The sequence below is a fragment of the Nylanderia fulva genome, unplaced genomic scaffold, assembly GCF_048542155.1.
Source record: "Nylanderia fulva isolate GAGA-0341 unplaced genomic scaffold, ASM4854215v1 Scaffold14, whole genome shotgun sequence".
NCBI classification, from domain to species: Eukaryota; Metazoa; Arthropoda; class Insecta; order Hymenoptera; family Formicidae; genus Nylanderia; species Nylanderia fulva.
Window position 1 is genome coordinate 4,185,701 of NW_028189622.1, and position 27,359 is coordinate 4,213,059.

General features: G+C 35.1%; 1 protein-coding gene and 1 long non-coding RNA gene across 8 annotated transcripts in view; one reads left to right on the forward strand and one right to left on the reverse strand.

The window, feature by feature from the left end:
- The window catches only part of LOC114929304 (lachesin), a 234,769-nt gene that overhangs the window by 152,509 nt on the left and 54,901 nt on the right, over positions 1-27,359 (forward strand). For 5 of the 6 annotated variants that reach the window (XM_029300796.2, XM_029300799.2, XM_029300797.2 and 2 more), the window contains exons 4-6: positions 5,255-5,361; positions 17,038-17,245; positions 17,550-17,711. In XM_029300796.2, the coding sequence (XP_029156629.1) occupies positions 5,255-5,361; positions 17,038-17,245; positions 17,550-17,711 (477 nt within the window). Of the gene's footprint in view, positions 1-5,254; positions 5,362-13,973; positions 14,121-17,037; positions 17,246-17,549; positions 17,712-27,359 lie in introns of those variants that run through there. The other variant, XM_029300800.2, reaches the window with a different exon arrangement.
- LOC114929307 (uncharacterized) overlaps positions 1-27,359 on the reverse strand; it is a 245,511-nt gene that overhangs the window by 99,114 nt on the left and 119,038 nt on the right. Inside the window, exon 6 of one of the 2 annotated variants that reach the window (XR_014924139.1) lies at positions 12,789-14,692. The exons of the other annotated variant lie outside the window; for it this stretch is intronic. This is a non-coding gene — a long non-coding RNA (uncharacterized LOC114929307). Of the gene's footprint in view, positions 1-12,788; positions 14,693-27,359 lie in introns of those variants that run through there. 2 annotated transcript variants of the gene reach the window in all.

Sequence of the window (27,359 nt, forward strand, 5' to 3'; positions counted from 1 at the left end):
TGTCAGCAAAGCGATATTTGTATTGATAAAGACTGTCGTACAGTCGAAACGTTTACTAATTATCATTTGCATTATTTTCATGACTTAGAATAAATTGTTAACACCTAATTAATCAGCTCGTTAAGTTGGCCTAATAATTTATAACTTATTTTAATTTTACACGAGCCGAATTTTAATTCTCATTATATATATTGAATATTTTATGCCTATCACGCGAAAAATGGTCAAAGTGGTGCGACTAATTTTTTTCACTAAAAAATAATGCATGATTAATTAATTGCATGTTTCGGCAAAGAAGTGATAAATACAAAAACTAGATGTCATTTATCTTGGAATTATATTCTTTTTTCAAAGATTCTTAATCCTTGAAACCACATTCCACGTACTGACATACATATGCAATACATAATGATGCAATCACGATGTCACATATGATTATCATTGTACTACAAGAATTAACATATATGTTAAGTAGTGTCTAAATTTTTATTAGTTTAAGAAAAACTATATAAAGGTAAAATATTTTATACACATGCATATATACATATATGCGAAACATATTATTTATACACAAAGATATTTATTTTTGTCATCTATATTTTCCTCCAAAAAAGAACAGGATATTGATTCGTTAAATATTAAAAATATTCAATCAGATAATAGATGTGTTTTTAATAAATAAATAACAATTATATCTATGTATGTGCAACGCGCAAATTACATGCAACGATGATATAATATGCAGCATTGCTGCGTACGCGCGATGAAAAAATAATCTGCTTTGGCCTTATTATAGAATAAATATGGATATGTCTGCAAATTAAACTAACAGATTAATTAATTATTGAATCTTTATTGAATAATGGAATTATAATCACTTTTCATGTATATTACTATATAGTACATGCTGTGATAATAATTTTATTTGTCATTCAATTTCCATGCTAGTGAATACTATGAGTTTTCTATTATTAAGCATACACGTAAATTTTTATATGTAAATATGCCAATTTAGAAAATGATACTATAGATTGAATACATACATATATGTATATGTATATAGTTCTTGAATTTCTTCGACTTGAAAGGAGAACGATAATGATGTATAAAATAATCTTTAATATTGAGTATGTAGATTTTATTGTAAAATTTTATGTCTTATTGATGCATCATTATTGAAATTAAAATTTGCATGTTCTAAAAATTATAATGATTATGAGATTTTCTTCGAGAAAAGTGCTTTGAGAATAACTTTGTGTAGTATAAGTTTGCTGTTTATATCATTCAATCGTAAACTACAAAACTTTTATAACTTCAGCCCGAACAACCGTTTCCGTATAACGTGCCGGATAAAGCAAAGAGGAGTATTAAAAAAGCATTTTTTCTTTCGACGTTGCAATTTCTAAAGAATATTCTTAATAATTGAAAGATCGAAAAATACATAGCACAATTAATTGTTAAAGTAAAAATAATATTTTTAACATTTGAAGACATATTATACGCATTAGTTAAAATTATTATGCGTATAGCTGAACACGTTAAATAAGTGATTAATGTTTTCTTCTTGTTATAGACGTAACAATAAACTAATTTAAAAGAGTTGTTTTCTAAGCTATTAATAATGTATGTTTTGTTGAAATATGAAACTAATATAATTTTTTATTACTCATATAATTAACCATAGTGTTCCTATCGATCGAAAAATACTCATGCATATTTACGAGTTACGAGACTACTGTTGCAATTTATTTACCTCAGAAGACATTTAACAGTCCCTATTCACTATTTAACATATTACAAATGGAACGTCGACGCTTTAATCGACGTATGCGAGTGTTTGCGCGACGTTAGTTTTTTAATTGGTAAGTTTAATTAGTTTCGCTTGAACTACTCGGGCACAATATATGCGCATTTGGAATATTATCCTGGCTTTTCGGCACCAGAAAGGTCGGAGTAATTTGTCTTTCTCGGGCTAAATAATAATTTGAATTCGGAACTCGACCTTACCGTAATCTCCCATCCGGAAGTCCTCTTGGGAATTCCCCCTAGCCACCGTACCATAAAGCTAGTTGTTGACGTATCCTGCTACCGGAGACGCGTGAAGCTTCCGAAAATTCTATCCTCATTGAGATAGTTCGTGTTACATTTCCCAGAACACTTTATACTCTTATTAATTTCTTTCATTACACTCGAGAATGTTATTTAAGGGAAAACTATGGCCATAAATATAACTTTCCGCAAGTTGATTTCTACGAATCTTTTCATGGATTTTTAGCCTTTACTTTGTTTTATAAATTGAGAAATAGAAAAAATTGACACACAAAAATGACGTATAAAAATGAAATGTATAAGAAATATAAAACGAATAAGAAAAGACGTAAGTTTAACAACATAAACTGTCAATTAAAAATTATAATACAGCTTTTTTATAGAATTTTTTTGATTGTTTGATAATTAGCCTTCTTTTATATTATAATATAATGTAATAAAATATTTAATAACCTATTTATTAATTATATTTATAATACTATTATTTTAATACATTTATATTATTAATATCGGTATATATTGGATACACAGATGCTTTTGAATGGCATTCCTAAAATTCTATAATATATCTATTATAATACTGAGAATTTTTAGATTAATATTTCTGAATTAAAGATATTAAACTATTATTATATTTTTCAGGATAATTTTCATTTAATCGATATGATATATTAATAATTTGATAAAATAGATTCGCGCGAATGAACACAATATAATATTTCATATGCAGAAAGGATATTTTTTAGATTGGAGATATCGAGTTACGGTATACATATCTATTGTGCAAGTCGTTTCTCAGGAAATACGATATCGAGATTTAGTGTCAGGAGAGACGAGGTTTTCGTTGAAATGTCGTACGTGTCGCGTTCGTATGTCGAGTGTGCATTGACTTCCGGTCAGGGCAAAGTCTCTCGGACTTCTCTTCCGGTCGAGCGACCAGCCAACTGCCCTTCTACTTCACTCTCGAGTGCATCACTTCCGAAACTTTTTTCGGAAGAGTCGAGCGACACGGACACCGGCGTTCCTTATTTTTCCTCTTTCAGCATCTTCGATTTTCTCCGTGTCGATATCAGGCAACATATGTTTCGTTAGAATGTTGTAAACGATCGTTTTCCCATGCGATATCAATAGTTTTTCGAATATTATTTTCAACATTATATATTTATAGGAAAGTACTATTTAATTATATATTAATTATAACATTGCTCAAAATAGCTCGTTGAGAGAAAGGGAGAAGGAAAAAAGAAAAATGATTAATAAATATTATACTCGAAAAAATGTTTTTTTAATATATCTATATTATTGTATGTATATGTATTAATGCATCAAAATCAAACTACACACATACTGTAAATATCATTTGCGTATTCTATGATTTTATGCTTTTATGATAAATCTTGCTCGTTTTTTTTTCACGAGTTCAATGAAATGTCATTTGACGAATATCAAAGTGTCGTGATATTGACGTTTATTAAAATAAAAATCAGGAGCGTGACGTTTGTCAAAACTGGCTGGTGAATTTTTTTCAGTCATTCGCCACGAACGATTTGTGGCGCTATTTAAATTTTGGCGCATATACATATATATATATATATATATATATATATATAGATATGTCCCGATGACTACGTTGTTTAAATACAAATACCTTGCGGTTTTTACGATCGCATGTAAAGTGTGAAAGAATATGAAGGATTATCCGGTAGCGTCGGTTGAATATTCCAACGCAGGCGGCACAACGCGGGAATAATAATGATAAAAATATTTTACATTTAATATATTCTGTACAGGCACACTTTCAGTCTCACGACTGTAACGATATATGCGTTTTGGTTCGGCTTTAAACGAAGGGAACGTAGGAAGGGTGAAAAGGGCGAAGAGAAGGGAGTATCGCTGCTGTATAAATTTAAACTCAAATTCCGTGATGCTCCTGTCTGCATGATAATTGGTCGTATTTCGAGTGTATATGTGCATACGTATATTCGTAAAAACTCGAGCGCAAACGAGCGGATTAAGCGTTTCGAAATATTTGAATATCGCGGAAGATTCGGTATAATATTTGCGAGCGGAATTAGTAGCGTGATATATGAAATAAATGTATTATTTGTAGGATAACGATGCTCAAATTGCCTCGAACTTTTAACGAAACATATATACACGCGGTGTGTGTACGCATTTTCATAATATAAATACGTCACATTTTCCCTTCATAACATTCCATTCAGATATCATTTGTATAATTTTAAAACGCGATCTATTAATGAGATTACATTCCTTGCGGTACAAGAATCCGCAAAATCAATTCATTCGGTCGCAGATAATTAATTCATCCATTCGATGCTGATGTAAGCATCACTCTCTCTCTCTCTCTGTGAATATATTAAATCAAATAATCAAATACAAGATAGTAAAAATTGCGAGTTGACGTCATTAAAATAATTTAACTCGGGGGTGTAGTCGTTTGCATACAAATAATGCAATAACACAACATGCATTAAAACGTGACGACGTAGTAGTGGTTCAAAAAATGTCGTGATTTCATTTTGTTCGCGAGAATCCGAGTATGCAAAAGCTAGAAAAAAAATCGGACTTTTGCTCGTATCGGCGTGACGTCACGCGGACGCGACGCTCGGTGAAATAAATCGAGTGAATAAATCGATTCTCGCTAATTTATCTTGGAATCTCGTTTATCGGTGCAATTTGGCAGGACGGCCCGCCCGTTCGAGAATGAAAAATTCACGAGTCGGCTGCGAGCGCGTTGAATTTCCTCTTCAGCCCTCAGGAATCGATTAGACATAATTATCGTTTTATTGACGCCGTCGGCGATATTTTTGTATTCTTTAAAGAACGACGTACTAATGACGTTACTGTTTTGCGACAACTTAATGGCCGTTAATTATTTCACGTCATTTCGCGGGTTCGCGTTACAAAATGCAAGATATGCGAATGCACCGGATTTGTTTTCGGTTAATAATAGGACGGCTCTCTCTGCCCAAAATAAACAATTTATCCCGGCAATAGAAATAATTCGGAATTTAATTAGTGCAAGAGGTGTTTTCACAAATATCAATCAAAGTTAATTGCAATTTGACTCTGAGTGCAGTCTGTAAACTGTGGACCAAAAACAGCTATTTGTGTGATTAAAGATTAATTGTTGTTATGTTACACGTATAACTGACAGTATCCCTTTTTTTCTATGTTTCAGCGCTCTCCGATCCGCCAATATTTGCCGAGCCGATACCAAATGTCACAGTGGCGCTGGGAAGGGATGTCAGTCTACCCTGCGTCATCGAAAATCTCGGAACTTACAAGGTAACGCATACTATTGAATCTTTAAATGTCGAGTAAAAGGGACTCGCTCTCTCGCAGCAACGCGCGATCTAAACTGACCGCCTCCCTTTTTAGTTTTGCGCAAACAACCGGTTCTTCTTATCCCTGTAATTTTCTTCTTCGCTCTTGGAGCGTGTTTTCTTAACGGTCGGAACTTGCCATGTCCTTTATTAAACAGAGTTTCCTCAATTATTCGTTAACCGGATTATAAAGGGGGTATTACAGTATGCGCTGGTGTCGTAGAGATGAAATTCCTCTTTCTCTCGTGTTTGTAAAGGTAATTTTCTTTATAAAATGCTAATTTTATTTACAAAATATTGTACGTTATTTTTTCGTCTTGTTTTTATATTATATTTATTTTATTAATCTCAAATTTAAATTTCTTGTTACCTACTATAGTGACAATGAGGTATTTATTGCTCAATATAATGACAATGTTAAATTGTTATATAATCGAAGCATGAAGTAAAGTTGTGGACTAATAAACTGAACGTGCATCAAATATGCTCTTATATAACAAGCTTTTAAGAGGTTGTTGTAGTTGATTGAAATAATAATGCAATGTATATTTGCGAAAAAAATATATTCTTATTCAAAAATTATTATAAAGGAGGCCACTAAACGAGCAAAAAATTTTGGATATCAAGTAATTTTTTTTTTATTAAAAAAATAATAAAAAATAAAGAAACGTTATTTTTTAAACTTTGTGTTAGAAGAAAACTGAGTACAGTCAAAACGCCTACCTTCCAATTATTATATAATAAAATAAAAATTATTTAACATCCAAAATTGTTAGCCCGTTTAGTTGGACCATCTCTTATTAATAATTTTTTGAATTTACACGAAAGTCTAATTATGAATGATTAAATTCTTATTAAACACTTATTACATACAATGCTATTAATTCACACGATACTAGGTAATCCACGATAAATCTGGGTAGAACATATAAAAAGAGATATAAATATTCCTTTTCACCTTGAGTCTACCTTACTTATATTTAAAATCGAAAAAAGATAGACGAGGAATTTTCCCTATAAGAAAAAAATACGTAATCGCTATCCGGTATACTTTGCGATGTGCGGTCTTGTCTCGCTGGCATTGAGGACCGCTGTTAGGCAACCGTATTGGAAACGCATCAGTTGTCCCGTCAGGGAGCTGGATGCGACCGCCGCATCCTGCAGGCGATCAACGTTACACACGAACAAATATATCGGCAGGCGTATAACGAGCGATGTAGTTTCCCCGAGTGAAACAGGTATATAGAAGCCGAAGGGTACATGAAAAATCGAGGACATCCTTAAACTTCATTAAAAGTTGTCGATCGTAACGTCATTTCCATTTTGTTCACATATCAAAGCCTGGTAGGTGTCAGAGATCCGCGAGTCGTTATATAAATTGCTGACGCTTTTACGAGAATTCAATTTTATCAGACAACAATTTTATACCGTTGTGTTAGTAAAGCAAGAAATGCATACTTTGAAGCGACAGTTATCAATATAGGTAAATCAAAAAATCTTACACACATTAATGAAATAAAACAAAATTATTGGGAAAATTATTGTATTACTATAATCGACATAAAATTATTCCTGCAACTGTATTATTTCCTTTCGGATAAATATTAAAAAAGTTAGACGTATGTTAAATATATATAATTAATTAATTTCGCAGGAAGCAACGCATCTCGAATGCATTTCATCTCGCTCCGCTTCTCTCGTATAGTACATAATTATTCGAAAGCTGTATTTATAGCCGGATAGGCATTCATAGTCGTTCCGTTAGTTGGAAAATTGCATCAAGCACGCGATTAGAAATCTTGCATGGACAGCCTTGAGCGGCAAACGGGACCGATCATGAATCGATCACGAGAACTCTGGTAGCATATTATTATCAAGTTTACCAGTTTCTCTGCATATACAGGCTGTTCCAAATCTTCTAAATTATTTTCACTTACGAATACTTGAATCTCGAATTTCAATTGATAAAAATATTAACATCCTGACAGCTTCTGAAATATAGTTCAGAAATATAATTAAATAAGATAATTATTTAAAATATAAAAAAATTTTTTTTTTAAATGCAGAAATAAATAAAATATTATCTATGTACGTCGTTGAACTTGAAATACAAACTTGAGTAAAATTTAACACGATCGCGTCGAGATATTGAAACATTGAATTTTGGAATGTCGCGAAATACGATTTTCCTTGACGTATCTATTCCCCGTCGATTGTGAAGACATGCCATGTCATAAATATCGTCGGTTTAATCCGGCACGCACATATGAGGGGGCAATCACGCGGACCAGTTTTGCGCTGGACAGAAGACGGTTATTAGGCGAGAGCAACCGCTCCGGAACCGCCGCATGACTCGGCGAAGTTTCCAGACGATAACGCAAAGGTGGAAAATCACTGATATATCAAGCGCAGGAACCGGGAAATTGAGATTGCATCAACTTCGGAACTCTCCTACGGCTATTAAGAATGCCATTAAAGTGATAGGCGAAAGGCGACGTTCGTGTGTAAAGCAAACGTTTTCCGATCGCAGGCTCGTCGTTTAAGCGTCGCGGCGCGGCGCCGATAAACGCTTCCGAGCGAAGCGACTCGCCTCGCGAGATATTGAATAAAACGGTAATTTTTTTTCCCATCGAGTTTCCGAGTTCGCGCGTTTCAACACCGACGCCGTCGCGCATCGGTATATATCGCTTTGTCGAAAATTTATCGAGACATCACTCGCATCGAGAGACACATCTCGGTTCGGGAATAAATTCTCCGCTTCTCCGAGCACTCGCGAAAGCAGCCTGAGAATTTTCCGTCTCTTTAATGATCGCGAAAATAGACCATTGTGCGCGGCACCGAGGTATTTCTTCCTCTTCGAGCTGCACGTGAAATAGTTTCCATTTCGGCTCGACCGGAAATGTACCGCAACAGTTCGGTTTCACGAGAGAGAAAGAGAGAAGCGAACGAACTTGATCGTCGCCGAATCGTTCATTGTTATTTCTTGTAAAGATATTTAGTCTATGCTGGTGGCTCGGGATCATTTCAGCCAATAGTTCTCTAACCGTCGAATCTGGCGCAATATCATTTGTCACGACTCAATGATAATACAAAAATATATTGCGTAAATTTTCATCACACCTTTGTAATCTCCAATTTTTTATACAATCTTTATATACATACATCTATTAAAATTCAAATTTTTATCTTGACATATACGCTTCTCTTGTTATACGCTTTCTATTTTATTACATTATGTATTATAACTGGTACTATTATACATTTTAAGTGTTGTTGAGAATTTTTCAGAATTATAGTGTTAAAAGAAATAGCTTGGAAAATATTTATTCTTTCGCAAATATATCTAATCTCGACATATTTCCTTTTTGTGTATGAATATATAAGCGGCACAGAGAAATAATTTAATTTTCTAGGCTATAAATTGCTTTAGAAAGCGTACACAGCGTTATATAGGCGACAGTAGAACGCGCAATCGTTTTTTCTTCGAATTCAAAACACGTAGCCCCGATTGCGAAGAGTCTCGTTAGAGTCGACATTTCGAGAACGCATAGCCGCCGCGCATTGCACAGTTCTCGGCCGAGGCCCTTTGATCAAAACGCCAGAAAATTTCATCTACTGGGTGCCAAAGTTTCTCTCTCTCTCTCTCTTTCCTGTCCTCTCGGCACGCCTCGCTCGAACGCGAAGAAACCGTACGACTTCGCAAATTTTCCCGGATTTAATTATGCCAGGAAGACCTTTCTGTGAGCCGGGGGAATTGCCTCTTTGACCCTTTTGCAAGATGAATTGCGCGGCGCCGGCCGAAAAATCGTTTCGAATGAATGTAAAGCGCTAATTCACACGTAGTAATAAAAATGTCTGGAAACCCGCGGGCGTGTCTTGCTTTCAACGGTGTCTATTACCTTAAAGTCTCACAGACTTATTCATAAAATTATACGATTCTCATGTCCGTGAAAGAGGCATTTTGCTTAATGAATAATTACATTAACCAAATGTTATTACTTTGTTCCGTGCCTCTGCTTCAACTATTTAATAAGACAATTATGAGTGAGGGGAAGAGAGGCACTAGAGAGAGTTAAGAGCAAAATGTATATTTATATTGAATTTGTGAATGAAAGCTTTCGGAATTTTGTTTTCGCGTGAACAACTGATTTGAAAGAAATATATAACGGGCAATTTGTCATTATATTTAAAATTATGAAACAGAAAATATGAGTTGTAGACTGTATTCGTTATATAAAAAATTTGAAATATTTGTTGACAGGCTGTTTCGGATTAATAGTAGCGATAAAATTAATTAAAATTAAAATTAATAAATTGAAATATATCAAATATATTTACCTCAATGTTTTCTTATCAATCGTAAAATATAATAAGCAGTTATAACATAGTATTCTTTTTTAAGCCTTATACGTTTGCTAATGCATGTGTAAACTGAAGTAATTATTTATATGTGAAGATATTTTTTTACAAAGTAAAAATAAACATTTTTCAGTGATAAATGTACTGAAAAATACATTTTATATGTTTTCATCTATTATAATATTGTTTTAATCTAAATGAAATAACATTCCAGTTCTTGAAAAATATCCGTACTTTAAATATAAGAGCTGACGACGTGAGTCTGTGTTATTCATAAAATATGCATTATTATTTGCCTCAGTCAATATTAAAATACATTCCTCTGCCCGCAGGAAAATTAATTTTAATTATATGGTTCGTCGGAAAAGATAATGATATTCTCTTCAACGGAGTCAGCTGTTGCTGATTAGAGGGACATTAAAGCAACTGACTGACTGTTTTTCCTTCTGTGAAATCAGACTTGGCCTAATGGATGTAGCAGTGACCCGCGGGAATATTTTTCTAAAGTTGATTAAAACGAACAATATAGTCACCGGTTCTCAATGGCGAATCATCGTCAGAGTCTGTACGAGTCCCGACGTAACTCTCGCGTGTTCTAATTCCATTATTCTACCTCTATGCCAAGCTCTTTCTTCTTATGTTCTCGAACATAATTCGCTTTGCCTTTTTCTGCACATTTTTTTTTCTTTCAACCATATCCCAATTTGGTCTCTCCCTCTCTCTCTTTCTCTTGCTTTTTCTCTAATCTGCCCGAAATAGCTTTCATTCTTCTCTCTTTCTCCGCATCCTTCCTCTGGGGTTGCCCGCTCTTCCTTTCTTTTACCCCGATTACGCTGCATTTTCCTTTTCCCTCCCTTCTTCTCCTTTTCTCTTGAATAAATTCTGGTCTACTTCACGTTCTTGCTCCTTTCCAGTCTTGCTCTCCGAGCCGCAACCCCTCTGTACTTTTGAATTTTGCCCCACGGCCATCGTCGCGCATGCAGCCACGCTCAACTACCGTAATAGCACTTGAACGGGACCAACCGCGTATCGTTTACGACCCTGTAAATTTTCCTGCGGAATTACTTTGCGAAGAAATTTAGAAGCAAGGCGTCGGCGTTAATTAGTGGTTAATTAGGAGTATACCGGCCGAGATGATGCTTTATTAAAAGTCGTTAGTATCCTGGATCCTTTGCCCGAGTCTGAACGGTGAAAACTTCGATAGTTGATAGATTCGTCGGATGAAACTCTCTCGGGAAAATCTTGCCAAGCGTGGCAAGTAAACTTGGTCAACGCTTGTTTGCGTTTTCGAAGTGAGCGAAAAATAATAATGTTCAAACTGTGCATCGTTTACTTCCGTCGAGAGTTTGTTTAAATTCTCCGGTATTAATTTCTTTAATCTTACATTAAGAAGTTACATTTTCAATGAAGAATAATGAAGAATAATCGGTGCTGCTTTTTTTTTCCATGAAGTCATTTATGAGATAATACCAATTGTAAACTCAAACATGAGAGAGAACGAAAGGAACAGCTATGCGCGCCTGTGTGTAAAATCGACGTAAACCATCTCTTTTGGAATTATCTGTGCGACCGGTTTTCCATTTATTTCATCCTCTTTGAAGACAAATCTCCCGTGAATTATATACGCGCATTATACTTACTCGAAACTTCCGTACTGTTGACTTCACGCGGCTCTCACGATATATTTCACGATTAATTCCTCGACGCGCGACGACAGCAAGTTGAACTATCAAAATTAAACGACGAACAACCCGGTTGCGGCTCGCGCCCAACATCTTGCCTTAACGACATTTCCTACGTGTCCCTTGCCAACAGTTTAATCCGATTTCTCTCGCGGAACGTTGGTGTCGTATAATAACAAATAACAAGTCTCTTTCGCGATGAAACATTTCGCTTCGGAAGTGTGGATGTTGAAGTCAATATATATTTCACAATGTCTCATATATATATGATAGATTTCCGATAATTCGATGTAAATCTATTATATTACTATGTAATATATATTAAGGAATGATGAGTATTGACATTTGATATTAATATAATAAAAATATAAGTAAAGTTGCGATTGTTTTGCATATACAAATTCAATAATCGTGTTATTGTTATTCGATTATTATTATTATTTAGTTTTTATATGATATTTTCTTGTATTATCATTTCTAAAAAATCGTATGAAATTATAGTATCGTGTTTGATTAACATGCTTGTATATAATTGCAGCAATAGAACTGGTTTTTTAATATCATATTAAAAATATGTATGAAACATAACTTACAGAACATGAGTTGCCTTTTTCTTAAATTCAACAAAGTCATCGTAATTATGGTACAAGATGTAAAATGCTTTTTATTAAACGCGATCACACTTTCCAGTTGGACACTGTTACATGCAACAGAAGACTAAAGACTAAAACTAGTTTGGCTTCACTTAGCTTACACAATTTTTACTTATCAACGTTTCTATATATCTCATCATGCAAATGTTTCCGTTTCTTTGAGATAAGTCACGTATAATGTTCTCTATAGAAATATTAGTTTCATAATAATTGTCGGTAATTTCTCTCGCTGAATGATAAAATATTTTTAGAAAATTATTTTTGTAACAAACATATCTCGTTGTGCAAATATCTTCGTTTCCTTGACATGAGACACTATGATGTTCTCTAGAAACATTAGCCTTATAATAATTATAATTATCGGTAATTTTTTGTTGAGTGATCCGCGCATTAAATATTTTCACAAAATTATTTTTGCAACAAATAATGTTTACAGAAATTACATTTATAAACTTCAAGTAAATAATATTGCATTTTATACTCGAAAATATAATATTAGTCAATGTGCGTATTAAACTTTTATCTACTATTTACTCCAATAAGTATATTACTTTTATTATATAAATTAACTCAAGTATTGCTTAAATACGAATCTTTAATTTTTTATAAGTGTATTTGAATGTTAAATTTTTAAATTGTAAATTTTCAACTGCATATACATATATAGTTATCTCTATCTAATTCAAAGACTAGTATGTTGTTACAATTTTATTTTATTATTCCATCTATGTTTTCCTTTTCTGTTGTGAAATGTAGTATTGGCTAAAAATAGTATATAAATATAAATTTTTGTTTACGTAAATAGAAAAGCGATATTGCAAAAACAGATTGCATTCGCCAAAGAATCGAAATGATTTCATAGTATAAAAGTCACGTTACAGTTTCTATATTTTAATTATTGCATATCCTCTTATCAGTTTTCGGGCTGTCAATCGATCACCAAACAAACAAAAAATCCCTTTATAAAATGAATTCTTGAATACGAGAATTAAGCGTAAAAGTGATCGGACCGAGTGATGAACGCGATGAATCCAGATTGCATTGAATCATCCATCGTACTGTCAATAGATAACGATACGTGCAAACAGAATCTTTACGCGTTAGTTGAATAAATCATACGTAGGATATAATTGTAAAAGCTAGATATCCATATCGCACAACCTGTCACGATCACTACAGATTTGTTATAATTTAGAGTTGATCGTTTCTCAATATTTTGTATATATATCTGTATTTTATGTTTGCGCACCTGCGAAAATATAATTCTTTACAATTTCGTGTAAAAATCATGAGTAAATATCGTATCTCTGTGCAGATATGATTTTATCGCGTACTTCCCGATATATATTTTCTTTCCTTCGATTCAGATAAAGTGTAAAGATAAGAAATGTTATTAACTCAAGCTGTTAGAGCATGCAATTAGTGCGGTTTATCATTGCGATCGGATTTCTATTGTGCGAATAATATTTTACGTTTAAAAGAGAAGAAGATATCCAGTCGAATTTAACTTTGAACCACTGCCAGGATTTTCAATCGAACTTGCGATCAGCGGAAATTTTTTATCGATACCGTTTAAGATCGATGTAATATCGTAGCCATAAAAAGAATTCCTATTCCTTTTCAAAATGTATTTGAAAGTAGCTTTTCTATATAAATGCGATTTTCTATTTTCACCATTGTCATTTTCGATCGCGCTGTTATCACTTATGATTCATTCACATGATTTTTTTTCATCCTCGCGCACTCTGAAATCGTTTGTATTTTTGTCAACAATTTAATTTTCAAGACACTCCGGCAAACACATTTATATAAGCGAGTACTCATCTTCCTGCACGTTCTCGACGGCTTCTTTCCTCTTCGTTAGAACTTAGGAGCCATCCGCGGTGCGTGACTATGAAAGTTTCTCGTATCGCGCTACGGTGACTTTTCTGAGAGATCTTGGGAGAAGGCAACTTTCTCAGTGCACACCCCTTCTCTCGGTGGATCTTGCTTATAAACCGTCGTGAAAATTGCCCCGAGAGATGTAGGTAATGTAAAACTTATTAATCTTGAAAGTTCGCATGGCTTTATATAATGATCAATTTATAATCTCAAGTTGAAAGAAATTGATTTGTAAATTATCAGGCGTTAATCATTACGAGAAACGATGGAAACTATACTTTGGTACGATGATTTCTGCATCCTTCGGAATTTTCGTGATCGTCGTTTCTTCTTCTTCTTCTTCTTCTTTTTGTTAATTTTTTGTAATACGACATAATAGGAAAATCTGTCGAAAAGTAAGACGACCATGTCCATTTTCGCGTGGCGGATTTCAGAATTACTCCCAAGCTAGGAGCGAGATCTGACGAGTTCGTAGATCCTCTGGAACCGGCAAATCCTGTTGGCAGACAAGAGCTTCTGAGATCCACCACCATCCATCTTCTCAGCTCTTCGTTAGGAGAGCCGTCAGTGGCGTCTGACTGTTTAAAGAACTTTCCCAGGATGTACTGTGATTTCCGTACTTGAAACTTTTGCTTACCCGAGAGCCGACGAAAAGGAGAAGCGGTACATAGACGAACAATTCTAGACAGAGTTGTTGCCGAGTTCCTGGGTGAAATACCTGAGGGAAAAAGAATTCAGAACGGAGTAAAACGGGAAACACCTACTTCTAAATGTAAATGTCTCGTCGGATTTAGGTTCGCGATTAAGCATAATTCGCTTACTGAATAATGTCAAATAAAATCACTTCTCGCATCGTACAACAAGCTGTGACAATAAATCTAGTGCTAAGCTGTTTACGTTTCCCGTTATAGAGTTTTTATACGCTTATTATTTAATTGTTTAATTAATCATACACGGTTGAATTTCTAGTTTTCGACAATCTACTGGACTTGCAAATTGATACAATATTATTCTTTCGAATTACATTAATGTATGCTGTCCTAAAAATATGGTTTTCAAGAATTATAGAAATATCGTTATAATATATTTTGCACGAACAATGGTATAACATTTCGTATAAAAGTTGAAATATTTTGCGTGGGTTAAATGAAAAGAAAGAGTGGAAATGATACAATTTATCCTGTCCGAACAAGCTGTTTCTGGCTTAATTTGAGGAAGTACATATACGCCGGAAAAAGAGGTGGATAAAAAAAGCGGAAGAAGCGCCATTTCCGCGGATCCGTACATGATGTGCCAAGCAGCGATAACGAATTTAAAAGGAAATAGTGAAAGCAAGATCCAGAGTAAACGGATCATTTCGCAAAATTATGATTAAATTTAATTAATTAATACAATATTTAATTAAATCGCGTTTTCTTTAATTACCTCATTTGTATTATCTCCTAATTTTTAAATGTTAAAATTTAATTTTTCCATATTGTCTTTATTAAAAATTTAATCATGTTTAATTTTTTTATTAAACAATAATTACAAATCAATGTAATTTACGATCACGTAGGATTAATACGATAAGAGTTAAAATATCTTGTTAATAAAATAAATTAAGATGAATAATATATCAACACAATATAACAATAGTCTTTATAATTTTAATTTGCAATAGAATAATATCTATGCGTGCAATAAAAGGCAATATCTAACGCTTTAAAAAGTTATTTTTTTTAGATTATTAAAAACTGAAAAACAAGTTCTTTGGAAATTACGAGATATTCTATTTCTCTTTCAATCTTTATATTATTCTTTCACAAACGAAATCGCGTTTAATATCGAATTTCTCAGATAGACAGAAAGGAAAATGCTACTGGGATAAAAGAGCAACTAAGCCAGATGGAATTACCTTTTTTTTATCTTACTTATTAAGAAAAGAGGTATATTTAAAAAGAGTTGCAAGCAAGAAAAAATGAGAAATAGTAAGCGCTGTTGCGCCACCGAGGTGTCGTCTCGAAATTGCAGCGAGACAAAGATTTAAAGTACAGGGTTAACTCAAAAGTCCTTGAAAGTGTATAAGCTCTGTCGCTGAATAAGCTTAGTCGTTGGCTTTAATTGGGAGTTACCTCTATGTCGCGTAAAATACCGGCATAATCCATAGCGTTTATCTAAAGCGATCGCGCACAAAGAGAGAGAAAGACAGAGTATTACGTGCGAATTTTCTCTTTCTCTTTTCGTCGAATTGGCGGCCATTCGTAGCATACTTGATATGGGAATGTTCGCCTCATAGACGAAAACGAGATCGGCAGGTCGATCGTAAAAATAAACTAAACTCGGCGGTATCCCGCACATATTCTCGAGAAGAGAATTTTTCGGGAGATAGGATTCAGCGCCGCGAATTTTTCGGGGACAGCGGGCGATGTGCTAATGTGGAAATATTCAATGGAAATATTCAGGAACGTGGCGCGATAAACGGGCGGCTGGTTCCTGCTTTTATGAACTGATGTCTACTGGAGCTGTATTAAGCGGGCGCGATGAAATTTTCAACGTTAAGGTTGTTCAACTCTTTGCTGTCACGTTTTGGATTTTAGGGGATTAAATATACGAACTTGCATATATACTGCACTTAACTACAGCACATATTTTATAAAGTCCTAAAATTTTTATTTCGAAACACGATCTTTATTCTGTAATGTCTCAACTCGAATCGAATAAATGTATTTTATCTTTCACACGAGAGACGTACTTCTCTGCGTAATATAAGACGTATACAATAAATCATAACAATAATTTCAAACGAAAAATGCAAGGATAAATACTTGCTCGTTATTAAATTCCATGTGAATCTTCTGTTATTTTTGCATTTTATATCGACTTTTCATCATCACTGTTTTTAAAATTGTAAGATGATAACGCAAACTTAAGATGTTTATTTACAATATATATATATATATATATATATATATATATACATATATTTTGTGAGTGAAAAGAAGAATAGTGAGAGAAGGAAATATAATCATTTAAATTACGATATACTTTAATCTAATAATAAATTGTAATATTTTGTTTCAGGTGGCGTGGATTCATGTTGGTCGTCAAATGTTGCTAACTATTCACAAACATGTAGTCGTGAAAGTACCCAGGTTTTCTGTGTCACATGACAATCAGAAAACATGGTTGCTTCATATTAATAGCGTGCAACAAGACGACCGGGGTTATTATATGTGCCAAGTAAATACCAATCCAATGATAAGCCAAGTGGGCTTTCTTCAAGTCGTCGGTAAATATCACTAATAATTTCAACTAAATAATTTTTCTATAGGTTTACTATATTTCTTTTATAATAATTAATATAAAATAGTAATATAAAAAATATTCATAATGTGAATAAATATTTATTTATTACTTTATACCAAATTTAATTGTTGCAATAACGTATAAAGAATATTTGAATGCTTTATAATATTTATCTGAAATGAGGAAATGGAATGTTTAATAAACATGTAATTTAATAAACGTATTAATTATACAACGAATTGTTCTGAACCTCGTATAAAGAAGCTCTTTCATGCTTGTGTGTCCAGTTCCACCAAATATATTGGATTCTCTTTCTACGGAGAGCACTGTGGCAGTTCGGGAACATCAGAATATTACTCTCACGTGCAAGGCCGATGGATATCCACCGCCGAAATTAATGTGGAAACGAGAGGACGGTCAAGCGATAAGCATCAACAAACATAACAAAGGTATGTCGAGTTTGCCTCTATTTTTCGTTATTCCGTTGTAATGTGAATCATTCTCAATTTACTTTATACACTTGGTATATCGGAAATCTATTTTTACGCGTGACCCTCCTGATATTTTGTGTCTAATCCAGTTACCTTGGCGCAATGAAAGAAGCACGATATTAAATATTCGCGATAAAAAAAAAATTATTTTTGCGAGCGAACAATTTTGTATGTGATATTAATCTCGATTTTATCACGTATTATTTATCGATTTGAACCTTCTGGCACTTCCGCCTGATTTGACTGAAATAAATTGCGTTAAATAATTCTCTTATACAATTTTAATAATACAATTATAATAATAATACTGTTATATTTTTGGGATATAGATATCTATCAAAAATTTAAATATTTGATTAGTCTTATTATTTTGTATGTGTTTTTACCCCGCACTTTCGCGATAGCTGTAACATTGTGTAACTAATATTCAAACATTCAAACATTTAACATCTTGCACTAGATTACACATTTGTTTCGGATACTCGGAGAATTTTCCTTGCTCGTTTATGTAGGAAGTTAGAAAACGATTTCAAACGAGTTTTCTCTTACTGTCTCGAGATCTCTTGTCTACGCGAATCGAAACTTGGACTTTTACAAGGGGAAACGAGGGTATTTGTAATGCAGCCGAAGTTGCACCAATGCGGAAAGTAATTTTTGGTACGAGAATGTTCTTCCGTACGTTTTTCTTCGACTCGGTCCGAGTCCCACGAGTCGACGTCTCGAGAGAGAAACGGATCGGCGGACGTTTGCTGAATCGAAGAAATCCGAAGTGAATTTTCATTACGAACATAGATATATGCATGTGGACCGTCTGCAGCGGTTCGGCATTAAAGTGGCTTGGAAAATGCAGAGTAAAACTGAAAAAAGTCACGTAAACGTCCATCTCGATTTAATATTTTCGTGTTTTTCCGAACAATTCGAAAATCAGTAGACACTGACGTACGTATATGAGTGCAGACGGAATTGGTGAATATTTATGTTTTCGGCAACAACAATTATTATTTAACCGTGTATAATTATTTATTTAAGTTTACATAAAAGGAGAAGTGTATTATGTAATAATCAAATGTCAAATTCTGACGTATATATTAAGTGTGTAAATGCGCGAAATCTTTAACGTGACAATATCTGTGAAAGCAATTATAATTATTTATTAGCGAATAATGCGAATAGTGTGTTTATCAATTTCATATTAAATTCAGAATACGTTTTGTATGACGTGATATTTTTTATGTGTCAAGCTATGATTTTTAACAAGATTTTATAAGATTCTCAATAATTACTTGCTTGCGTGTTCTTACTGTTGAGTTCTTACTCGTGGCATTTTTCCGTTCTGCTTTCGTGATTAATGTCGCAAAAATGAGATCTTTTTAGGAGCTTATAAAAAAAGGTACTATCAATTTCCTCAAGGTTTATATCACGTTGATTTATAAGCCTTTTTATGAATCTTTTTAATTATGCGAAAACAGCTTTCACATTTACTATTTTTATCATACTATGCAATTCTATGAATCATAGGTTATCTTGCATATTACATTAGATCTAGATATGGGTGGATTAGAGCTTAGAGCTATCTTTCTTTAATATAAATGTTTCATCATTTAAGATGTTAAATACGCATATTAAGCAATTCATATTAATTAAAGTGTACATATACTCGCATACTTAGTGTTTCATGCATACACCTGTTCAGGAATATTACGCGAAATTCGCATCTCGCTCTTCGAAATAAATCCTCTTCGGAGGTAAACAATTAATTGTCGAAATCAAAATTATAATACCGCGAAATTCGACCTCGAGAAATTGCGAAGGCAATAAATCGCGGCAATGATGGCTCGTAAAGCACGGGCGGCGTTTATCTAATATCTACATTGTGCCCCCACGCGTGTTATGTCGTTATCGTCTTTGCACGTTTAGCGTTAAACTTCAGGATAGAGAGAGATGGAAGGAGGGTGAGAAAGAGAGAGAGTGAGAGAGAAAGCAAACTATACACGCGCCATCGGAGAATACCCAGAGGGTGCTACGTTCATGGTAAAGCAATAAAGTGCGATAAACTGTGTGTAAGTTTCCACCCACCATCAGCTATTAGCAATGTAATTATCACGTGCTCTCTGGCAGCGAGTAGGTTCCTTTTATAAGGTGTCTCTATACTTTCTTCACTCTAAACACGATGGAATTTTTTTATCGAGTAATTACATATATGCTAATATCGTATGCATATTATATAAATAATTACGTACACGCTAATATCGTGCACTTTCCATTTAGTATATGAATCCTCGAACTTAAATTGATTCAATTAAACCCCGAAGAATTTTTTACCCTTCTTATCTCGCGTGACTTCGAAATTTGACAGATCAACGATGCGAGAGCATACGTCAGGATGGAATAATATTTTTTTTCAAAATAGAGCGCCCCTATGTGCGGTATAAACATTGTTTTTTATATTCGGGCACATGCTATCGATTTATCGATCGGAATACATATCACGTTCTCTCTTGTGAAAACGTGCCAGCGGGAAATCTTCGGTGGCCGCAACCTATGAGTTATTGCAGTCAAGTGCGATAAACTTCGGTATAGATTCGCCCTGCAGCGGTAGATTGGCAAATGTAATTATCCGTTTTCGCGATTCCTTCCATTTCGTGCCGCATTGTACGCTCTTTTTGCGTCCTGCGTAAAACTCAGATTCGAGAAATCACGGACGAGATTCCGTCTGTGCAGCGGCGCTACCATTGAAAATCCGCGCGTTTCCCGCAAGCTCGTAATTGTTAAAATACGCCACGATAGTTATGCATGGAAAATCCCTTGATGGAAAACGCGGGCCGCGAATTAACGCCGCGAGATACGATAAACTATGTAATGCAATTGTTGCGCCGCGCGCAATTCTGTCTATCAATCTGCCGCCGATCCCGCCGAGTTTGCGTTTTCGCATAAATATTTCGACGTAAACGAACAACGACGATCATCGTCACGCGGCATCATCGCGTACGGATTTATTGAAATCCATAGTACACGCGTTTAATAGCAGATTATCCTAATTGGCTTAACGGAGCTTTAAAATTGCGCGTTTAAAATCGATACGCTATTGACAGCGCGCGCGTGTATATTAAAAATTAATCGATCCTCTCGAATTAGGGACGACCCTATATGTATATACAGGGAGCATTACGAGCGATACCATAATTCTGCGAGCTGCATCTGTATTACACATTCCGCGATAAAACTATTCCATTTCATTCGAAGCTTAATCCTGGTGTGTTCAACCACGACCATCGGTGACCGCGACACGGTTCGAAACGCGTGATAATCTTTTGTTCTCGCACATTTCTTGTAATTAATGTATAATTGAAATTTATATCACCTGTTAATATACCCTCGGGCTTAGTATTCGCCGTTCTTTTTTTATACAGAGATTATACATATATGAAAATTTCTAGTTACATATCGTGCATCATATCAACGTTTTCCAGGTAAAAGCATTTTTTTCCGTGAAAATTCGATTTTTTTAATTCCTACCTCCGTTAGACGCGCCTAGGAATCCATTAGGGCGATATATTTCGCGGCAAAGGCGAGCAAAGTCGCCGGTCGAGGAGACGGCAAGAAGACAGGGACAACCGCAGGGAAAACACACAAGGGAGGTACATCGATGCAAACAACGGATTAGCCAGGGGGATTTGTACACGGGGGAAGAGCTATCCTCGCGTGGAGCTCGGAGCTTTTTGCTCCCGACCTCTTCTTAAATATTGTAGAGATTAATCAACTCTCTCGCCAAGCCCTTCGCGGGCCGCGCGAGCAGTTTCTGCCACGAGGAAGAAAACGTCCGTCAGCGGGGCGGACAGTCGGGGGTGTCCGGGGGTGGAGGGTGAAGGGAAGCCGTGGAGGACGATGGAAAGGGTGCAAGGACGATGGCACGAAAATTATGCGCACACACGGCACGTCTATGAAATATGCACTGGTTGCTAAAGATACGCGACGGTCTTCTTCCGCGTGATTCCGACACGGAATTAAAAGGGTCTTCCTCGTTGCTGCTGCCGCTGCTACTAATGTTGCTGCCGCTGCAGCAGCAGCAGCAGCTACTGCTGCGGAAGAACGCGTCTGTGAGAGGCTTAAGGGCTGTAACAGCGGAGCTTTACGCGGTTAATTTCTTAGAGGAATTTTCCCCTTCGGTGCACGCGAGTATGTATTATTAGGAATGTTTGCGAAGCAAGCCCGTTCTGTCGATTATGTAATATAACGTCTAAAAGACGAATTTAGATAAGTTCGGAGAGACGAGATTAGGTATTTACGGGAAAAAGTATTATACGGATTTTGTGTCGGAATCTTGATCGATAGATCGAAATGAAGAATTTACATTTCATCCAAGGCGATGGCAAACTGCGTGTAATCGATTGAAATTAATAATAATTGATTATTACTTGTTCGGTGCACGCGAGTATGTATTATTAGGAATGTTTGCGAAGCAAGCCCGTTCTGTCGATTATGTAATATAACGTCTAAAAGACGAATTTAGATAAGTTCGGAGAGGCGAGATTAGGTATTTACGGGAAAAAGTATTATACGGATTTTGTGTCGGAATCTTGATCGATAGATCGAAATGAAATATTTACACTTCATCCGAGGCGATGGCAAACTGCGTGTAATCGATTGAAATTAATGATGATTGATTATTACTTGTTGATACTACTCATACTTGTGTGCGTTTGTGATGAAAATTTTGGGATATTTACGACGCGACTGCGATCCGCAAATAATCTAATCCGCGATTAAGATTCGCGTGAGAGTGAGTTTAATATTTTATTTATAATTTCTTATGCACCACCAGGGTTTGCGAATAATACACGTTAATAGCGCATATGCTTTTGTGTATTCCCGTATCCGTATAATCCTTCCTAGTATTAATTTTTAACAACGCAACGCACTTTACGCTAATTAAACGCGCTTCGTCCTAGCTTTGTGCTTGAAATCCCGTCGCATCCCTGCGTGAATTTTCTTGTGAAAAACAACGATAGACTGCTATTCCCTTTAATACCAGGTAGCATAATAGGTTAAATACAGACATAATTCAAGCGAGAAGGATTGCGAGCTAAGAGCGTACTCCAACGTTCTTTACATCCGTGTATATTGCGCAATGCACCATAGAATAGCCATGGCGGCTCCTACAATTATAAATTGCTTGGAACAGCTTTCGAGCTATTCATTTTGCCCTGTCAGCAATTAACTCGAATGATTTTGACGAGATTGCATGAGATTTTACGAAGCAAAATACAAAACTAATAATATATACTTTATTAAATTATAAATAGAAAATATTTAAATATCATTAAAAATTGTGTTTTACTTTCATAGATAAAACACATACTATTATTAAATATACCAGAGATATTTTATTGGCCATTTGACTTCGTGAGATGGCATTTATTTCACACGCGTTAAATTAAATTAATTATTAATTTAAAGGGTAAATATCATTTTAAAAGATATATATAATATCCTTATAAAATTATGCATCTACAGATAGGGAATATAATTTCATGCAGAATAACGGGATATAAAACGCATACATTTTTTTAGTAAAAAGGAAAAGAATTATACATCCATGACAAAAATGTTTTCAAGTTTTCTATTATATATCTCGTATTCTCGTCATCTGTTCTAGAAGTATGACAGATAAATATCTGGCATGTTGTGTATGCGCAATAATAGAGTTTGATTACATATACGGACGATTAACGCATCGCAAAGCGCATATAACGTATTGCGTAACGCGCGGAATCTTCCGACGACATTATTACAATGCGCCACGCATCTATCAACAAATAATAATAGGAAGGGAGGCAACTTGCTTTCCTTCTTCTCCCTTCTCGCCTCCTCCATGATGTCACGATCAGAAACGACAATCTAGTGATGTCGTGCTGCGCGCCGAGATCGAGTTATCGGACTTCGCATCCACTTTCGGGAACGCATCGGTAACTTTTAACGAGCGCTCAAGTTCGGCAGCGCACACGTTTCGACGACAACGAGGCGCTACGGGAGGGATGCTTTACATCGATGACATACATACGTGCACGGGGTACATGAGGGTGTCTCTTACCCACCACTTGCGTTTGACACGTTTAAGCGCAACACAATGCTTTTACATTTCTCCATATTTCATTCAAGAAAAATTTTACTGCCCGCAAGAATAATTAAAAATAATTCTTCCTAAAAAATATGACAAAACATTAATTATATTCGAATAAAGAGATAAAAGATCTTGCAGCTTCCGATCCATTAAAAGATGCAGATATGTTGCATTTATTAAATTATTTATCGTAATAAATAATAGAAAAATTTTACTGCCCGCAAGAATAATTAAAAATAATTCTTCCTGAAAAATATGACAAAACATTAATTATATTCGAATAAAGAGATAAAAGATCTTGCAGCTTCCGATCCATTAAAAGATGCAGATATGTTGCATTTATTAAATTATTTTATCGTAATAAATAATAGAGAGTGACCATGATTACTTTCTATCTGACAGGAATTAATAAAAATTTTTAATTAAAAAAAGCTTTGATTCATTTATATATATTATTAAGAACGTATTTACTGCTAAAATATTTATTGTGCCTAATTAAAGACTTGTCTGTCACTTTTAACGCCGCGTATAAAAATATAATATGTATAATTAATGACGCCTCTACGTATATGTATGTACTTTATTTTCTTTTCTATGCACGTATAATGCAAAGTTGCATTAGATGTATAAAAGCGTATCCTCACACATTGGTGAGTCACGCCAAAGTGCCAGTCGCAGTAAGAGACCAGACAGGCTATGTATATCGGCACTTTGTCCAGCTCGAAGCAAAACCAAAGTTTCACTGCGCAGGTTATCGTCGAAGAGATGTGGAGATTCCCTAATGGGATTGTTAAGGATAGATTGAATTCCGTTATTTCAACGCGAAGTCCCCGCGTGATTGACAGTTCGATGCCAAAATGCTGATTTCGCGTGTTTCTCTTGTGATTTCTCTTAATTCTACTTCTGCGTTAGCTACACTGAAAAGCAATTACCAGAGCGGCAATTTTTTATGTAGACAAGATTTGAGAATCTTACGAGGCAAATGAGTTTAACGTTTAACGCGTTAAGCTATACGGTCCGTGTTTATGTAAGAAGTACTGCGCAACATTTTAAATACTTCGAGCTGAAAAGATTTCAGAAATACATTCATATAAAATGAACTGCAAATGCTATTCAATTTTATAACGTCAGGCCAATGTGACTCAATTTTTATAAAATCATCAAATGTATTTATAATTAATATTAAATTAATCTGTCACGATATAAATATCGAGCCAACTTGAATCAAAACTTTTAAATCGCAATAAATATTAATAAAATATATTTAAAAGTATAATTTTATATAAGTCCTTCGTATCTCAATTTTTTTCTTGCGAAAGTCACGATACATGAATGGAACGTTTTAATTAGCTTAGAAAAAGTCGCCCCTCGCGGCGAAGAGAAAACCAGAGCAAGATAAAAAGTAGACTCGACTAAAGCGTTGCGTTCGCAGGATTGCCCCGTTCTTTTCTTTATTCGCTTTTTGAGGCCACGTGCACCAGTTCATTCAACCGATCGTTACTTCGAGACTTACACAAACAGAATCAGTTCGCTTATTACTGGCGGATTAATCCATTTCGGATCGTAGTGTGCTATGTAAACGACCAAGAACTTTTAGTATAATCGCGCTCTTTCGCTTCGCTAATTCCACTTTTTTCCCCGTCGTTTCGAATTCTCGTTTCAGATTGCTTCTTCGATAGATTCGCGTGCGTGGACCGCCATCTTCATCGGCGGGTGAAATTTTGCGATAACCGAGAGAAATACGGGAAGGGAAATGCGTTTGCGCCTCGAAATCATAGTTTTTGTCACACGGAATGCAATTCGATGTGTTTCCTGTTTACAAGGCACTCGGATGCGCGAAGAAGAGCCGGGAGTTTCCTTGTTTTGCACGCTTCGTCGGCGTAATTCAATTAATTTCGCGAAATAGCGGTCGACGCTTTCTACCAGACGGCTTCCACTCGGAAGCATAGCTTCCTGTGTTATTCACGGGAAAGTGCCGCTGGAACTGCTGAACTGATAGGCAGAAGAGCTGTACGGCTTCGGCTGAGCTTCAAATTCCAACGATCGGAACCGTCTGACGTAATGTACCAGATGGACGAATCTGTTCAAGGATGTTTACTTGCTTCAAGCTAGATGATGTTGAAATTCCAATAATCGTGCGTCTCATCGGGACGGTTGCGTTTTAGTATCGGAATATGTCGGAAATTTCCTTAATGTTTGACATCTTGAAAGTATATGTCAAATATTTTTCTGCGATATCTAGATTAATATACGGAAATATTATATATGTTTTTTATATTGAACCCCCGAGAGATTGTTCTGCAGAACTGTCAGTTTTTTTCATACAGATGTCAATATTGTATATAAATCTGTTATAATAAGAATCACTGAACTCCATTAACGTAACTCGTTAATCTAATTGAAATTAAACAATTGCAAATAAAGAGCGAATAATAATAAAAGAAGGAAGGACGGTAAAGTAAATTTTAATATAATGAATTCACGATAACATGAAACTACGATTATACGAAATGGATCCAATCAGGAAAATGCTCGATTGCGATTACGGTATGACTATTAATGGTAATCTAGAATATTAAAAACTCGCGAATCGAACGAAAATTAGCTATACGTGGATATAATATTCACATATAACATTAAAGAACATTTTATTCTCATGATATTTGAATCACTTGCTTTGTAAAAGCCGAACGAAAGCTAGTTTGACGAGAAATTTCTAGTAATGTTACATCTAAAATAAAAATCTTTATCATCTGCCTTTTATCAAGACAATATAATAAAAATCAGAGAAAAATAAAAATAAATCATAAAATCTTGATGTGGTTTCTATCAAGGCATCTATTCAATCGGACATTGCGACCGTGAAATGTCATCGGCCGTTAGATGTTAACGCAACACCGCACCGGAGAGACGTTTTGGTCTAAAGGCCGAAACCGCAGCAGCTTCCTGACCGTAGCACAGCGGTTGGTCCTTGCGCACGTTCCTCATGGGTTAATGTCGCCGCCATCTGGGACACGTTGACATCCGAACGCTGACATTCTCCTCCCCGAGAAGAGTGATACGCGGTTCAGTTTTAATCTATTAAGTTTTACGGTTAAATTGCGTTCTCCTCTAGGATTTTCAACGCGTCTTCCTGGTTTGATTATGGAATGGGGTTCGCGTGCGGTCGGAAATAACGTTAGAATGAGATTATTAACCGCGGAATGGTTTCAACAGTGTTTTTGCATGTATTACGCTGATTCATCGAGTTTCGCGAGTTGTTGAAAAATAAACGCGCGTTTTTAATGCCTGTTTCTATAGTTGCCTCTTCTCATTATATCCTCTTGCTTTGAAAGCTATTCGATCCATTTCTCACGTGATTATTTCTATAAATACGAAAGATACTTATCATGTTTATTATTTTGCAAGTTTGTTGCTTTCTCTCTTTAATAATTATTAATAATAATAAACGCATGTGTAAAATAAATGTGTACCTCCGATAGTTG